This window comes from Pectinophora gossypiella, chromosome 28 (genome assembly GCF_024362695.1).
Source record: "Pectinophora gossypiella chromosome 28, ilPecGoss1.1, whole genome shotgun sequence".
Taxonomy (NCBI): domain Eukaryota; kingdom Metazoa; phylum Arthropoda; class Insecta; order Lepidoptera; family Gelechiidae; genus Pectinophora; species Pectinophora gossypiella.
In genome coordinates, this window is record NC_065431.1 from 5295204 (window position 1) to 5313865 (window position 18662).

Here is an 18662-nt window from a genome sequence, read left to right on the forward strand (position 1 = left end):
CGCATTGGAGCAGCGTGGTGGAGTATGCTCCATACCTTCCTCCGGTTGGTTGAGGGGAGGCCTGTCCCCAGCAGTGGGACGTATATAGGCTGTTTATGTATGTTATGTATTTACTTATTCGGAAAACCAACACCTACTTTAAACATTATAGTACTTACTTATTTCTTATTCAAATTCAAAAATATCTTTATTCAGTAGGTAACATAGTTACACTTTGAATCGTCAATTTTTAGATAACGAACGTCTCATCCGCCTAAAACTACTGCAGCTTCTCACAACCTGTATAGCCGGGCCGGACTTACATATAATAATATACAAGGTGTTAAATGGGATTGAGCAGGTCACGTCTGTCTGATGCCTAACGACCTGTGGGCTAAGATCACCACAGAATGGTCTCCGAATAGAGACAGACGCAGGCGTGGCAGAACGAGGTGGAGATGGCGCGACGATTTGGATGCTTTCCTGGAAGGCTGGCCGGAGGAAGCACTGGAGAGAGTCCTGGAAGAAATGGAGGGAGGCCTTTGCCCAGCAGTGGGACACTTTAGGCTAGATAAGATAAGATAAGGAATTTTCCATCGTGAAGGATAGAATTGAAAATAATTTTAAAAAACTATAAAGAAAAACAACAAAATTTTTCGACGGAAATTAGTGATGATGAAAAATTAATGTACTTAAGTACTTAATGCCCGCAGTAGCCGGACATTTATATGCCCATGCATGATGACAAAGCCAAAAAAAAGGCTTTTGTAAACTTGTTTGAGAAGGATGAAATGAACTTTACAATAAAATTATTATTTCATGCTTGCTTCGTCTTGCGATTTTTATTACGTCATTCGTAACTTAACCGTGGTCCCGGATCGACGTGTCTTGATTAATTAGTGATTATTTTTTTGTTTTTCGCTTTGGATATTACTTAAGCTTTCGGTAAGCTATTTTTAAAACTACTACTTATAAACAAGCTTTTATTTAGCGGAAGAATTCATGTAGGTTTTTTCTTCTTTTTAAATGCTTACGTACTTCTTATAAATATTATTAAATCTTACTTTTTATACATACATAAACTCACGCCCGTAATCCCTAATAGGGTAGGCAGAGCCACAAGTAATCAAAGACAACTTGCAGCCACTGTTGATAAGATGTCGTAAGCTGAATATGATGAACATTATTTCTAAATTGTTTTAAGTTTACGCGGTTATTATCATAATTAAAACACATAATAACGGGTTCTTACCGCGTTTAAAGTAGGGATATGAGACTCCCGATATTTCGACACTGTTGCAAGTGCCATGATCACGGGATGACTGATGAGATTGGAGTGGAGTAGGTTGATCCATAATTATTATTTATTATTGATTCTACTCCAAAAATAAATAAATTAATCTGATCAGTCATCCCGTGATCATGGCACTTGCAACAGTGTCGAAATATCGGGAGTCTCATATCCCTGATTTAAACGCGGTAAGAACCCGTTATTATGTGTTTTAACCTTATTTCTTATAAAATATTTTTAAAACTTACTTACTTACTTATAAAATGTTTTTAAAACTTACTTCTTTTTAAATATTTTCTGTGATAATAAATAAACAGCACCTTACTTAGGTACATTTTTTATTGAAGTTTCAATTGTATAGTAAAAACAAAAAACATACTTATGCACAAAAAAGATGCAGGTAGATTGATGTTGTGTGAATTGAAACATACGAATATAATTTATTGCAAACAACATTCGCGCTTAGGTGCTGAAAAGTATCGGCGTCTGAAGGACGTAATATGTACGATCCCGACGACCCGATTACTCTAGCCATAGAAGCAGCCAATCAGCTCGCGACACCAAACACTTCGGGACCCCGATACCGACCCCGCCGGCGTGGTCGTCGATTTCCCTCAATCAGCGCTTATCGCTATCGACCCACTAGTATATTTAAATTAAAATATTCAAAAATTTCCCTCTCAGACGATGCCCTGAGCCGAGGTTCGAGCCCAACTGGGCACCCTCAGGCCTGTTGTCTTAAGCGTTGTAGAAACGGGTGAGAGCTTTCAGCGCTCCCCATTTGAACGGCCATCTGCGGCAAATCTACAATAAGTCACGTCAAAAAAAAGCAAACAACATACAACAAGTTTATCCGTGACAATTACGTTGAATAAAATGATTCTGATTTATTTAGAAGCACAGGAACGTAGTAAGCTTTTATGTTTTTACAGAAATGGATCCGATATTGGCACTGGAAGTCTCAGGAGTGTCGCGTCTGCGTGCCATCAACGACGCCACGTCGCGCGGGGACTCCGTGGTGCAGAAGGCCTACGCGGGGGGCGTAGCCTTTGTCACCGGGGCTTCAGGCTTCCTGGGCAAACATCTCGTCGAGAAACTGTTAAGGTTAGAAGATATAGGTACTTCTACATTGTTTTAAGTTTACGCGGTTATTGGTGCTAATTCCTGTAAACACCATCTAATTTTATTTTAGGTTATATCTGTCATTTTCTTATCCGCCGAAAAGGAAAGGGACGGATAATCGACAAGCATAAAATTTATGGAACACACGTCAATTTTAAGCACAAATCTAAAACAACCGTCTAAAAATTCGCCCGGGTTATTCATTTATTTACTCATTCTTCCTAAAATTAAGAGCTGTCAATCATCCGTCCCTTTCCTTTTCGACGGATGGAAAAGACGGTTTGTCGTATTGAGTTTGGTGCGAGTTCAGATGGTTCCGAACATTCTGATATCAAAAACAGAAACAAGCGGCAAAGAAAGAGGGTAGACAGATATGTCTGCCCGTAGCAAATTATGGATCTACCTACTCCACTCCAATCTCATCAGTCATCCCGTGATCATGGCACTTGCAACAGTGTCGAAATATCGGGAGTCTCATATCCCTATTTTAAACGCGGTAAGACTATTATTGCAGAAAATAAGCAATTACCATAGAATAAGGTATAGTACTACATATATAACGACAACTCTTCACCCCCCACCAGTGTCTGAGCTAGGTTTACTTCACCCCTCCCGGTCTTACTTTAGTAAGGACTACAGCTACTGGGTTTCAGTGGGTTCTTCATATTCCATTTTCACTAACACAGTTGGCTCGACCAATACATAATGAATAAGGAATAATACTACGTATAGAACGGCAACTTCCGCTCCCCACCAGCGTCTGAGCTAGGTTTACCTCACCCCCCGAACACAGTTTAGACTTGAGCCTTATGGCGTCAGACGTCACACACACAGATGCGCGTGTACGATAACGTCAATGTGTAGTGTCTGTGTAAAACGAGGTTGTTTGTATGAAGTGTCCGGGGTGCGCAATTACAGAAATAAGATTGGCTTATCTAGGCGGCATTATCGCTTGAGATGATCTCTTCCAAGCAACAATTTAATTTTTATAATTTTAGTTGATAAGGGAATCAAATAAAATTATAAAAGATGACACTACAAGATCGTGTAGGTAACTGACAGTAGGTATACTAATTATTCTTCAGAAAATAGTTTTATAAATGTCATGCTAGATAAGAGTCGTGGTAGCCCAGTTGGTAGAACGCTTGCCTCTCACTTTGAGGTCGCAGGTTCGCATCCAGCACAGGCCTAAACCATAAATTTAAATGAACTGAAAACAATTATTATCAGTTCCATACTTTTGCGACGGAAAATTCCACTTGATAATTCAAATTCAAAAATATCTTTATTGAGTAGGTAACATAGTTACACTTTGAATCGTCAATTTTACATAACGAACGTCTCATCCGCCTAAAACTACTGCAGCTTCTCACAACCTGTATAGCAGGGGAAAAGAAGCTGCAAGAAAAACTTCGACACAGGGCCCTAGACGATTCTTAAAAAAAACATAAAATATTTTTATACAATTGAGTAATTTAGCTGCCTAATATCAGTTCTCAGACAGTTAATCCCATGCATTCATATCTTCTAAATAATCAATATATTAACTCAGAGTAATGAGCTGAATCATCCCCCTCAGTATTCGTTACGATGTCACTTACACCGTGTATAGGCACTCGATCTCGGTGTCAGTAATAAGGTATTGGATCTGAGGAGGATCCTCGGGGATCTGAGGAGCTCGGTGGCGCAGCGGTAAACGCGCTCGGTCTGCGATTGTTGAAGTTAAGCAACTTTCGCAAAGGCCGGTCATAGAATGGGTGACCACAAAAAAAAGTTTTCATCTCGATCTCCTCCGTGCTTCAGAAGGCACCGGTAAGGCAAAGTCCTGGCTGCATTAGCAGTCGTTAATAACCATCAATCCGCACTGGGGCCGCGTGGTGGTTTAAGGCCCGATCTCCCTATCCGTCCATAGGGAAGGCCCGTGCCCCGGCAGTGGGGACGTTAATGGGCTGGTGATGATGAGGTTTGATCTAAGTACCTTCTTTGTAACACCCACAACATATTATGTTACTGGTTTTAGCATAACCTATGACTTGCTAATACTTGCAATAAAACCATAAACTCACACGCAAGATGTTAATCTATGTAATACACAATTATACGTGCTATTAATTACCTAGCTCCGTGGTCCAGTGGTTGAGCGTTGGGCTCACGATCCGGAGGTCCCGGGTTCGATTCCCGGTGGGGAATCACAAAAAAATACTTTGTGGTCCCTAGTTTGGTTAGGACATTACAGGCTGATCACCTGATTGTCCGACAGTAAGATGATCCGTGCTTCGGAAGGCACGTTAAGCCGTTGGTCCCGGTTACTACTTACTGATGTAAGTAAGCAGTCGTTACATGTGCTGTGTCAGGGGCCTGTGACGGTTCAATAGTAACCCTGACACTAGGGTTGATGAGGTTGGTAATTCACCTCACAACCCACACGATAGAAGATCTCGGGTCTATGGAGTCCCGGACTTTTGGAAGGCGTGCGTGGGGCCGAAGCCAACACGTTATCATTAACATTCTGTTTCAGGTCAACGGACATTAAGAAGATTTACATGTTAGTGAGACCGAAGAAGGGGAAGTCGGTTCAGGAGCGCCTCAACGACATACTATCAGACCCGGTAAGAATTTATACAGCCTATGTTGGCAACACTAACTATAATATTCGTTTTTTTATATTCTTTAAGGTGGTAACAAGTATTGTAATATCTTTCTTCCTGTGCAACAAGATAATAATAATAATAAACGTTTATTGCATGAATTCAGGTTAGGTACATTGCAGATTACAGTTCATAAAATAGTAGGTATCACCAAATTCTTCTTTTTCAAGCATACACAATGAAAGAACGGACGGTACAAGTTACATTACATTAACTACTGCCTATATAATAAATAACAATTAATAAAATACCTTAAGCTACCCATATTCATAAAATATTAAAACTAAAATAACAAAACACCAAAATAAAAAAATCTAAATTAAACATCAAAATTTACAATCACACCGATTACAGTGTGCACCGTTTTAGACCGTTTCATAACTGCCCCGGCGTTTTAGCAAGTGCCTCCCTCAAGACTACTAGGACTTGTTCAGCCTATACACAGAGGGCGGAGCACTGGTCGCCGCGACGCGCTACTCTTAGTCCAGTCGACCGCGACTGTGAGTCCAGTCAACCGTGACTGTTAGTCTAGTCAACCGCGTCGGTTACTTCAGTCGATCGCGACTGTTAGTCCAGTCGACCGCGACTGTTAGTCCAGTCGGCCGCGACTGTTAGTCCAGTCGATCACGACTGTTATTCCAGTCGATCGCTGCTGTTAGTCCAATCGATCGCAACTATTAGTCCAGAGTCCAGACAACAGTGGCAAGACAAAAAATATAAATTAAATACCTACGTAGACCAGCCTAAGTAATCATGATTCTAAGTTGATATCAAGTGGAATTTTCCGTCGCACAATTCATGTTTTTTTTGTGTTTTTTTTTTAAATTCAATTCAATTCTATACTTTTGCGATTGAAAATTCCACACAGAATCATAAGCTTAATCGGGCAAGCCGTGGGTAGCCCAGTTGGTAGAACGCTTGCCTCTTACTTTGAGATCGCAGGAACCCAGCACAGGCGTAAACAAATGATTGTCGAATTTGTTTTCGAATTTATGTTTGGATCATAAATGATTATCACGTGCTCAGCTTTGAAGGAAAACATCGTGAGGAAACCCACATTCTCAAGAAATGCATTTTCGGAGGTATGTGACCTAACCTGTATTGGGCTGGTTTTCCCTTCGCGGGTTGGAAGGTCAGACAGGCAGTCGTTTCTGTAAACCGGACCTGTCAAATCTTCAGGTTAGGTAAGCGGACCCTGTGATAAACGGGATAATGCTAGAAGATAAAGATTTAGTCATGTAGTCTTGCGGTCCTGTGCTGCACAGGCTTGCGTCTCAAACTTATCATAATATCATTCTCTCCAGGTCTTCGACACCGTCCGCAAGCAGTCACCATTCTCTGAGAAGCTGGTTGCAGTCGCTGGTGACATTAACGACGTCAGACTTGGTATCACTGATCAGGACTGGACTCTGCTGGCTAGAGAGGTGAGACCACTTATATTACCGAACTTACTTAATTTTACTTATTTTTTTCGTTACTTCTTTAATGTTCATTTTGTTAAGACGTTCACTGTGTAACTGAAAATTATCTAATTTTCGTGAGAGGTTGATACTCTCTTATCGTGTGGGTTTGTGAGGTGAATTACCAACCTCATCAACCCTGGTGTCAGGGTTATGATTGAGCCGCCAAAGGCTGACATGGTTCATGTAACGGTTACTCACTTACATCAATAAATAGTAACCGGGACCAACGGCTTAACGTGCCTTCCGAAGCACGGATCATCTTGCTTTCGGACAATCAGGTGATCAGCCTGTAATGTCTTAATCAAACTAGGGATCACAATGTGGTTTTTGTGGTGAGTCCTCACCGGGATTCGAACTTGGGGCATCCGGATCGTGAGTCCAACGCTCAACCACTGGACCACAGACGCTGTTTTTCATTTAGATTGTTGATTTCATACATACATAACAAAAAGTTTATAAGTAAATAAGAACTATAAATACCCACAGCGTAATGTGACCTTTTAATATAGGAACTGCATGAATGGAAAATAATAAAAAAAGCTACAAGGTGATCACTCTTGCCCGGACGATACACCTACGGCCTTACAAATAAACCTGCAGGGTCTGCATGACAAGCGCGCCGCGCGGGACGCGAATTATATTGAGCGCTTCGACCAATAACCGTTTGACGTCCATCTACGTAGATTGCACTCGTATCGTTAATTGGGCCAAACGATCGATATAATTTGCGCGCGGTTGTCATGCAGAACCGGCTGGGGCCTGTTTAATAAAATTTACAATTGTAAATCACAATGACAATTTGATGTACATTGCGTAGCTAATATGAAACTGCAAAATATTCGTGATCACACACTCCGCAGCGGTAAACGCGCTCGGTCTGCGATTGTTAAAGTTAAGCAACTTTCGCAAAGGCCGGTCATAGGATGGGTGACCACAAAAAAAAAGTTTTCATCTTGAGCTCCTCCGTGCTTCGGAAGGCACGTTAAGCCGTTGGTCCCGGCTGCATTAGCAGTCGTTAATAACCACCAATCCGCACTGGGCCCGCGTGGTGGTTTAAGGCCCGATCTCCCTATCCATCCATAGGGAAGGCCCACGGGCCTTCCTGGGGCACGCCCCAGCAGTGGGGACGTTAATGGGCTGGTGATGATAGCCGATCTTCTGATTTTTGCACTTTTTGCACCAATCAAGCAAAAAACCTCGAATATACGAGTACCTACTTCGGCTATTTTGTTCGTAAAATCTCCGCGCAAATACAGTCCATGGGTAAAACCACATTACATCATTTTATCTACTATCACAACAAGCAGTTTTCATCGTTTTCAGCCATCCTAACTTTACATTTTACTGACAAACAAAAACTACTAGTAATTTTGTAATTTTAAATTTATTGTATTTTAATTTTAATTTTTTGATTTTGATTTTAATTTAAGTATTTAATTTTTTTTAAGTGTGTATAATTAATGAATGTAATATGGACCATCATGTCTGAAATAAATGATTTTTGTGTTTTTTTTTTATGAACCAGACAAGATGTCGAAATTTTCGAGATCTCGCGGGACTGATATTTCCAATCCTGCGGGATCTCGAATTTGCGATCTCGAGTCGGGGTTGCATTCCCTATTGCTATTATAAAGTAGATAGATGATCTTCGGAAGGCACGTTAAACCGTTGGTCCCGGTTACTACTTACTGAAGTAAGTAGTCGTTACCGTGAGCCATGTCAGGGGCCTTTGGCGGCTCAATCATAACCCTGACACCAGGGTTCATGAGGCTGGCATTCCAACACAACCCACACGATAAGAAAAAGATTATGTTTGTTTCCTTTTGGTGGTAGCCTGGAAGAAATTGCTCTAGAGCAATAAGGCCGCCCAAATTGTACCTACTGTATTCATGTGTTATGTCTGATTGTTGAAATTTAAGTAGTTCTGTGCAATAAAGTATATTTGATTTGATTTGATTATTCGTTCGCAGGTGAATTTCATTTTCCACGGAGCAGCGACCACGCGGTTTGACGAACCGCTCGCTGTTGCAGCCATCACCAACGTCAGAGGGACTCGAGAGGTACTCACCCTCGGGAGGAGTTGCAAGAACCTCAGGTGAGGAGGAGTGAGGATGTTATTGTATTTGTTATGCATTTTCGGAGGTATGTGACTATGAATACCAGCGTCGTGGTTCACGCCGCGACTTGTGCTGAGTGAGGCCCTTTTATCTCAGGACGTCCACCACCACCTTATGATTATTCAAATGATCATCCTCCTATGCTTTTTGTAACTGTTTTGTGAAAAAAAATTAAGTGATGTTATTGTCTTGTCTTTCAATCAATAATACTTTATTGCACAACTACATATACAAAGGACATAAACATACGAATAAAAACATAAGTACAATAGGCGGCCTTATTGCTTATTGTCTTTGTGTTTGGCGTCCTTTTATAATAAACAATTCCTAGCTATCTATGACCTAACCTGAATTGGGCTGGTTTCCCTTCGCGGGTTGTTTGGGAGGAATATGTTTGAAGACTTTAAGAACAAGGTAAAAAATACTTTTGTTTAGACGACACATGGTAGCCCAGTTGGTAGTACGCTTGCCTCTCACTTTGCGGTCGCAGGTTCTAATCCAGCACAGGCCTAAACCAATGATTGTCGAATATAACAAAAGTGGTGCTAATTCCAGACATCGACATGAATCCAAACACATCCATGATGTATTTAATCCAGCTTACGACATCGTATCAACAGTGGCTGCAAGTCGTCTTTGATTACTTGTGGCTCTGCCCACCCCATTAGGGATTACGGGCGTGAGTTTATGTATGTATGTATGGTCCTAATTCCGGCAGATCTACGTTTATTTTAAGCTATACCTGTCATTTTCTTATCTACCTAAAAGGAAAGTTTCACCGATACCGACCACGCCGACATGACCGACGACTTCCCTCAATCAGCGCTTATCGCTATCGACCCATTAGGGTCGATTAATTCTTTCAAATATACTTCCTCTCAGACGACGCCTTGAGCCGAGGTTCGCGCCCAACTGGGCACCCTCAGGCCTGTTGTCTTAAACGTTGTACCGGGTGTGAGCCTTCAGCGCTCCCCATTTGTCCGGCCAAGTAGTTAATGCCATCTGCGGCAAATCTACAATAAGTCACGTCAAGAAAAAAAAAGGAAGGGGTTTGAATTGTGTAATAACTGTTGTAATAACTAGAAGCTAAATACAAAAACTGTTGAGGATTTCGAAAAAAAAAACAAAATCAAGTTTTGAGTTCTTTTTTTCTACCCACAGATCTTTAGTCCACATCTCAACAGCATTCTCCCACGCGCGGATCAGTATGAAACAGAAGAACGTTATGGAACAGTTCTACGAAGTTCCGATAACTGCGCAGGAGTTGATCGATATGGCCGAGAGCGGGGTGACGGACGACGCCGCTACGAAGTAAGTCGCGATAGAAAAATATACTTTTGAAATGCAGCTAGTGTAATAGGCACTTTAGATATGTTATGTATACCTAATCTAACCTAAATTTCAGGTTGATGCAGGACTGGCCTAATACCTATTGCTTCACGAAGGCCGTAGCTGAGGATGCTGTCAGGACCATGTCGGATGGCCTGCCAGTGTGCATTGTCAGGCCTTCTATTGGTAAGTCCACTTACCTAACCTGAAGATTTGACAGGTCCGGTTTTTCACAGAAGCGACTGCCTGTCTGACCTTCCAACCCGCGAAGGAAAAACCAGCCCAATACAGGTTAGGTCACATACTTACCTCCGAGAATGTGACTTTCCTCACGATGTTTTCCTTCATCGCTGAGCACGTGGTAATTATTTATGATACATACCTTCCGTGTTCCAGTGGTTGAGAGCTGGGCTCACGATCCTGAGGTCCCGGGTTCGAATCCCGTTGGAGACATATTACAAAAAAAAATCCCTAGTTTCGTTAGGGCATTACAGGCTGATCACCTGATTGTCCAAAAGCAAGATGATCCGTGCTTCAGAAGGCACGTTAAGCCGTTAGTCCCATACTAATTACTGATGTAAGTATGTAGTTGTTACATGAGCTATGTCACAACAGGAAATTACACTTGATATCAACTCAGAATCATGGTCTGAATCATCCCCCTCAGTATTTGTTACGATGTCACTAACACCCTATCTACTTGTATGTACTTGTATAGGGGTGTAAGTGACATCGTGACAAGTGCTGAGGGGGATGATTCAGCTCATTTTTCTGAGTTAATATCCAGTGGAATTTTCTATCGCAAATTGAAAATAATAAAAACAAAAAACAATCATGAATATTGCGATGGAAAATTCCACTTGATATTAACTCAGAATCATGGTCTGAATCATTGTTTTAAGTTTATGCGGTTATTGGCCCCGATTCCTGCAGACACCGCCTAATTTTATTTTAAGTTATATCCGTCGAAAAGGAAAGGGACGGATGATTCACAGCTCTTCATTTTAGGAAGAATGAGTAAATGAATATGTCGGGTTATTGACTGATGTAAAATTTTTAGACGGTTGGTTTAGATTTGTGCTTAAAATTGACGTGTGTTCCATAAATTTTATGCTTGTCGATTACCCGTCCCTTTTCTTTTCGGCGGATAAGAAAATGACAGATATAACTTAAAATAAAATTAGATGGTATTTACAGGAATTAGCACCAGTATCATAATTAAAGCACATAATAACGGATTCTTACCGCGTTTAAATGGGTGTGCCATGATCACGGGATGACTGATGAGATTGGAGTGGAGTAGGTGGGTCAGTCATCCCGTGATCATTAATTATGGTCTGAATCATCCCCCTCAGTGTTCGTTACAGGGTCACTAACGCTCGGTATATTTTTGAATTGGAATGTTTATTTATTATTATTGTTCCAGTAATCGGCGCATACCGTGAGCCTGCTCCTGGGTGGGTGGACATGAGTTGCGCATACGGCCCTGCTGGGGTTAGTACATCCACTAATATTATAAATGGGAAAGTGTCTGTCTGTTTGTTCGTCTATCACGGCAACACGGAGCAACGTATTGACGTGATTTTTTAAATGGAGATAGTTGAAGGGATAGCGAGGGACATAGGCTACTTTTCGTCTCTTTCTAACCCTCCACTTCCCTAAAATCGGGGATGGAAGTTTGTATGGGTCAAACCGCAATTTTCAAGGTAGAAAGCTAGAAATTGGTATACGGACCCCGGGTGAGAGCCTTCAGCGCTCCCCATTTGTCCGGCCAAGTAGTTAATGCCATCTGCGGCAAATCTACAATAAGTCACGTCAAAAAAAAAAGTATACGGACTATCTATGACTAAAAAAAAATGATGCGTCACCTTTTTGGGCCCGCAATCTTTGATAGCAATCAAAGAGTGGGTGAACATTTATATGGGACTTTTCGCAGTTTTCTAGGCAGGATGCTAAAAATCGGTAAGTATAATGTACTAAGTATAATGTACACCTAATGGTGTTACCTCAGAAATAACGCGAGCGAAGCCGCAGGCAAAAGCTAAGCTAGTACATTATAAATAGAAACAAAATGATCAGAAGGTGGTGGTTCCCTATCCCTATGTTATGGATATGGAATTTTGGAAACGGATTGGATACGGATCTCAGAATGATTGTTATACCGGATACGGTTACGGATAGAGATAATAAATTATTCCGGATCATCCGTTAGTTTCGGATAATTTCGGTTAGGGATATTTTTTTTTTAAGAACTTTCAAAAGTAAAATACAAATAGGTAATAAAGTGGTTTAATTTGACAAGTTATATACGAGTATTGTTATATACAAGTTATATATGGAGGAGCTCGGTGGCGCAGCGGTAAACGCGCTCGGTCTGCGATTGTTGAAGTTAAGCAACATTCACAAAGACCGGTCATAGGATGGGTGCAATGACCACAAAAAAAAAGTTCATCTCAAGCTCCTCCGTGCTTCGGAAGGCACGTTAAGCCGTTGGTCCCGGCTGCATTAGCAGTCGTTAATAACCACCAATCCGCACTGGGCCCGCTTGGTGGTTTAAGGCCCGATCTCCCTATCCATCCATAGGGAAGGCCCGTGCCCCAGCAGTGGGGACGTTAATGGGCTGGTGATGATGATACGAGTATTATGTTATGACGACAAAAGAAGAAAAAACAAACAATGCTTGTTGTTATTCCGAATAAATAAAAATAAATAAATAAATAAAAAAATGCGCGCGGCTTGTGTGTCGGCACTGGCAGCGGCCAAATCCAAACAAGTTGTCATAACGTGTCTCAATTAGGCTCCGCCCCTATCCGATATTATCCGAAACTTTTATCTAACATCCCTGGTCCTGAGATCCATAAAAGGGCCTCAATCGGCACAAGTCGCAGCGTGAACTTCTATCGTGTGGGTTGTGAGGTGGATTACCAACCCCTTCCACCCTGGTGTCAGGGTTATTACTGAGCCGCCAAAGGCCCCTGACATGGCTCATGTAACGACTACTTACATCAGTAAGTAGTAACCGGGACCAATGGCTTAACGTGCCTTACTTTGGGACAATCAGGTGATCAGTCTGTAATATCCTAGCCAAACTAGCGATCACAAATTGATTTTTGTGATTTGTCCCCACCGGCAATCGAACCCGGGACCTCTGGATCGTGAGCATAACTACTGGACATAACACATAACACAGAGGCCGTCGGCGTGAACTAGGACGCTGGTGTTATGTGATATTATGTTAAATTAATCTACTTACCTCTTATTCCAGGTGATGTTGGGCGTAGGTTTAGGGCTCGTCCACGCAGTGCTAGCAGACAGGTCGGTGAAGATCGACATAGTACCGGTGGATGCTGTCAACAATGCTGTGCTGGCGGCTGGCTGCGTGACCGCTGGCCTCCCCGCGGACACCAGCGACATCAGGATATACACTGTCACGAGCTCCAGGAACCCTGTCACTTGGGGTGAGTAGTGGGGGCTGAACGGGCCTCGAATCCCAGTGGGGACACATCACAAAAATCACTTTGTGATCCCTAGTTTGGTTAGGACATTACAGGCTGATCACCTGATTGTCCAAAAAGTAAGATCCGTGCTTCGGAAGGCACGTTAAGACGTGGGTCCCGGCTACTACTTACTGATGTAAGTAAGTAGTCGTTACATGAGCCATGTCGGGGGCCTTTGGCGGCTCAATGATAACCCTGACACCAGGGTTGATGAGGTAGGTACTCCACCTCACAACCCACACGATAGAAGGGCCTCATTAAATCTTTCTTTTTCGCATTTGCACAAGTCACATCATCATCCTAGCATTATCCCGTGTTCACAGGGTCCGCTTACCTAACCTGAAAATTTGACATACTCGAAAATTTTATTCAATTCATAATTCATTTACGTATTACGTCACGTTACGTCACGACGTTACGTCATTTACGTTTCATTTAGGTATTACGTTGCGCATATTATTAGCCCTGCTGAACGGTAAGAGGATAAAATAATGGCAGTTCTCTATTAGAGATTCATCATCATCAATTTAAGAGCCACGCTCTTGTCGGTGTAGCATTTTCCATTCCAGTTTATCAAAGGCCAATTCCTTGACTTCCCTATAAGACATGACGTTAACCTTTTCTTTAATCTGTTCCATGTAAGCTCTTCTTGGTCTTCCCCTTCCTCTCTTTCCTTCTAGCTTTCCTTCTATGATGTTTTTAATAAATACTAAAAACTTTATTTACACCATAAACAAAACAGTTACAGAGTAAAAACATTTGAAAAATAAAACAAAAATAAAATTAAAACAAATAAACAGAACTCAAAATAAAATAAATTATGTACAATTAACACTTAAACTAAACTATATTAATTAAAAAGCCCGCCTCGAATCGTACCTTTAATAAATTCGTCGTGTCTTATTAGGTGTCCAATCATCTTGCCTCATTCATTAGAGATTACAAGGGCATTTGTTTAGCTAGCTTTGTATCGGTTTCAGGCTCGTGCGGCGACGTCCATCGCACGGAAAGCAGGAAGATATCCACCCCGAAGGCGGTATGGTACTGCTATGCCGTGGACACCAGCAACAAATTCCTCTTTTGGCTTCTGTTTTGGCTTCTGCACTACATACCTGCATACTTCGTTGACGCTGTGTGTTGGCTTATTGGGAAGGAGCGCAGGTAGGTTCAAGATCTCATCCAGTAACTAGGTCTCTCATCCGGTAACTATTGGCTCTCATCCAGTAACTAAGGGCTCTCATCCGGTAACTAAGGACTTTCATCCGGTAACTAAGGACTGTCATCCGGTAAATAAAGGCACTCATCCGGTAATTGAGGGCTGTCATCCCGTAACTGAAGACTCATGCTGTAACTAAGGGCTCTTATCCGGCAACTGAGGGCTCTCATCAGGTAACTAAGGGGTCTCATCCGGTAACTAAAGGCTCTCATCCGGTAACTGAGGGCTGTTATCCGGTAACTGAGGGCTGTCATCCGGTAACTGAGGGCTGTCATCCGGTAACTGAAGTTGTCATCCGGTAACTATTGGCTCTCATGCTGTAACTAAGGGCACTTATCCGGCAACTGAGGGCTCTCATCAGGTAACTAAGGACTGTCATCCAGTAACTAAGAGCTGTCATCCGGTAACTATTGGCTCTCATGCTGTAACTAAGGGCTCATATCCCGAAACTGAGGGCTCTTATCCGGTAACTGAGGGCTGTCATCCGGTAACTGAGGGCTGTCATCCGGTAACTGAGCGCTGTCATCCGATAACTGAGGGCTCTCATGTAGTAATTATTGTTGTTTAATTGTGTAAGTGAATGTATGTGTGTGTCGAAGTTTGTCCGAAATTGACGTTTTTATGGCAACTCAGGGCTCTCCTTTGTTTACTGAGGACTCTCATCTGTCCAAATTGGAGATGTCCTTAGAAAAGAACGGTCTACTCTGAACTGGCGTATGTGTATGATTCCATTGACCGGTGTGATGACGACCAACAATGTAATGTACCCTTCTCAATAGCAAATAATTGATTATGATTATGGTTAAGCCGTCTTTTTTAATTCCAGATTCGTCAAGCTCTACACAAAGGCATATAAACTATTTACACTGACATCATTCTTCACAACGAACTATTGGCAGTTTAGCGACAAAAACCTTAAGCATTTGTTAGACAATTTAAATGAGACGGACAAACAGATATACAATTTCGATGTTACTTGTATTGACTGGAAGGAGCTCATGCTGATCTGGTGCATGGGGCTGAGGAAGTACATCGTCAAGGATGGGTTGGCTGGTGAGTGCTTTTTTTTCCTCCTATGACTTGTAATGTAAGATATAACAGGGTATTAGCGACATCGTAACGAAAACTTTGAGGGATGATTCGGACCATTGTGTTGATATCACGTGGAAATTTCCACCGCTAAAGTATGGAAAGGAAAATTCATAAAAACTAAGAAAAAACATGAATATTGCGACGGAAAATCCCACTTGATATTTACTCAGAATCATGGTCTCAAGCATACCCTTCAGTATTCGTTACGGTATCTCTAACACCCGTACTTGTATGGGGTGTAAGTGACATCGTAACAAATACCTACTGAGAGGGATGATTCAGCTCATTATTCTGAGATAATCAAGTGGAATTTACCATCGCAAAAGTATAGAATTGAAAATAATTTAAACAAACTAAAAAAATCATGAATTTTGCGACGGAAAATCCCACTTGATATTTACTCGGAATCATGGCCTGAATTATCCTCCTCAGTATCCAAACGTAACGAAAACTTTTAGGGCTGATTTGGGCCATGATTCTCCCTCAATAGTAGGTAACCCTGACTGGTGCCAGTCAGTCACCAGGGTTGGAGTCAGTCATTTGTCTCACAATCCAGAGCAGAAGGCTATAAACGTTTGTTTAAAATTACTTTTTCTTTGCAGATACGGACTACGCAGTCAAGAAGCAATTCTGGTTGAGCATAGCCAACGCGATAGTTCTATGTCTGTATGCCTACATGTGGTATAAGTTATTTACTGTTATTTATAGTGGTGTCATGTTTGTAGGTAGCTTAGTTTAATTTTAAAGGAATTTATGGTGCTAATTCCAGTACGCACCATTTAATTTTATTTTGAGTTATACCCGTCATTTTCTTATCCGCCGGAAAGGAAAGGGACGGGTAATCGGCAGGCATAAAATTTACGAAACACACGTCAATTTTAGGCACAAATCTAAACCAAAAAATTTGCCAATAACCCGACAGAATTAAGTTTGCTATTTGACTCGCCCGGGTTATGCGTTCATTCACTCAGGTGCTAATTCCTGCAAACGCCATCTAAATTTATTTTAAGTTAAACCTGTCATTTTCTTTATCAGTTGGAAAAGAAAGGGACGGGTAATCGACAGGCATAAAATTTTAAGCAGAAATCTAAAACAACCGTCTAAAATTTTTACATCAGCCAATAAACCGACAGAGTTAAGTAGACAGCACGTCAAACGGATTACAATACCAGCGATCTCGCCTATTTTATTCGCTCGGGTTATTCATTCGTTTTAAAATTAACTTGTTGACTCCGAATCATCCGTCCCTTTCCTTTTCGGCGGGCGGATAAATGACAGGTATAACTTAAAATAAAATTAGGAGGTGTGTACTGGAATTAGCAGCATTATTATTACATATTAATGTGATTTCAAGGTTATTGCACTTGGTTTAAGAATAATTTTCTTTTGTCCTTGAAAGTATTGCACATAGAATAGACCACGTAAGTATAATATATTACATAGTATACTTATAACACATAAGCTCACGACTATATCCCAATTGGGGTAGTCAGAGGTACATCCATCGCAAGAGGAACTAAGTACCCGCACCTCGCCGAGCTTTCTGTTAGTTCAACGTGATAGGTGAGCCGTATCGCCGTCTATAATCGAGCCAACTGTGTTAGTGAAAACTACACTTGAGATAAATTAATAACTCATTGGCGCAAGTCCGGTACCGGGTTTCGAACCGGCGCTTCCTGTTTGAGAAGCAAGCCAGTGTACCACATTGACTGTATACGGTCACGAGCATTAATATGTAATACACTTTGGTACCATGTCACATTAACTTTTTTGACAAATTGAACTGTAAGTCTCACTAAATGTCAAATATGTTAGTGCGACAGGGTCCTAAAGTGGGTACATTATATTGCTCATGACTGTACATAACATAAACAGCCTATATACGTCCCACTGCTGGACACAGGCCTCCCCTCATTCAACCGGAGGGGGTATGGAGCATACTCCACCACGCTGCTTCAATGCGGGTATATTATATATTTTTGTATATAATTTATAAAAAATAGTACTTATTACATACATACATAAACTCACGCCCGTAGTCCCTAATGGGGTGGGCAGAGCCACAAGTAATCAAAGACAACTTGCAGGCACTGTTGATACGATGTCGTAAGCTGGATATGATGAACCTTATGGTGATAAGGGATCAGCCTATCGCCCATAACATTAGTCCAGTTAGAGGACACAATCCCTCTGTCTCGGTTAGTACTTTTGGCGGCGAGATCATAAATGCAAGCACCACTAATGGTGGTCAGTATCTTGAAGAATCCAACATGGCATGTGCTATTGTTGCTGTGATAAGTGCAACAAAAAAAGTGAGTAATAAAGATTTGAGGTTCTCAATGATAACCAAAACAATCAAACAATATGCTGCAAAACATAAAATATATAATTCAAATGAATTTAACATTTTTGCCAAATATGCATTAGGTGGAGTGCCTCCAGGTCTTGATGCTGAGACTCTCATTCAAAATTTCAGCAACATTCAAGTGCAAGAGGTTAATATGAGGGTTGCTGCAAAAGCCTCAATGGAAACAAGGATACTACCAAGAATTGTATCGTCTGCTGATAGTGGAGAAACATCAGAAGGTTGCGTGTTCAAATCACGTCGGGGTCACCAGTTTGGCGGCGAGGGTGTGCTGCCGCCAAAGGATGTTTTCGGGGTACCGAACTGAGCATAGTACCCCGCTAGCCACAAGTTGGTAGTGTGACTAGGGATCGACGATCCAACAGTATTGTGTTGGAAGTTGTATATATACGTCTTGCCGTGAAAACTTCGATACCGCGTTTCAGGACTGCTTGAAGACTGCATTATTGAATGTGGCGCCATCTGTTGCATGTGAGCGGAACTAGGTGGCCAACTAGTTGGGTCCGCTACATACTTATTATAGTCGAAAATCGCTACTACGCG

General features: G+C 41.6%; 1 protein-coding gene across 3 annotated transcripts; it reads left to right on the plus strand.

The window, feature by feature from the left end:
* The first annotated feature begins 839 nt into the window (after window positions 1–839).
* On the plus strand, window positions 840–18163 carry LOC126379190 (fatty acyl-CoA reductase wat-like). Of its 3 annotated transcripts, XR_007568277.1 has the most exons (13): window positions 840–924; window positions 2203–2374; window positions 4911–5001; window positions 6345–6464; window positions 8474–8598; window positions 9782–9931; window positions 10026–10135; window positions 11376–11443; window positions 13215–13407; window positions 14427–14607; window positions 15489–15715; window positions 16357–17175; window positions 17842–18163. XR_007568277.1 is itself a non-coding variant. In XM_050027867.1 (12 exons), exons 2-12 carry the CDS (start codon window positions 2205–2207, stop codon window positions 16491–16493), a joined length of 1572 nt encoding a protein of 523 aa, XP_049883824.1. In that variant the 5' UTR covers window positions 840–924; window positions 2203–2204; the 3' UTR covers window positions 16494–18163. The 3 variants fall into 3 exon arrangements, 2 of the variants coding, with proteins under 2 accessions (XP_049883824.1, XP_049883825.1); XM_050027867.1 differs by having other exon boundaries at window positions 16357–18163; XM_050027868.1 differs by lacking the exons at window positions 840–924; window positions 2203–2374 and adding an exon at window positions 4697–4713 and having other exon boundaries at window positions 16357–18163.
* Window positions 18164–18662: the final 499 nt, after the last annotated feature.

Excerpts from the sequence above, each read along its gene's own strand:
- LOC126379190 (XM_050027867.1), top strand. The coding sequence starts at position 2,205 with ATGGATCCGATATTGGCACTGGAAGTCTCAGGAGTGTCGCGTCTGCGT. Across the intron at positions 2,375-4,910 it reads CTCGTCGAGAAACTGTTAAG|GTCAACGGACATTAAGAAGA; the intron begins GTTAGAAGATAT and ends ATTCTGTTTCAG. Across the intron at positions 15,716-16,356 it reads CGTCAAGGATGGGTTGGCTG|ATACGGACTACGCAGTCAAG; the intron begins GTGAGTGCTTTT and ends TTTTCTTTGCAG.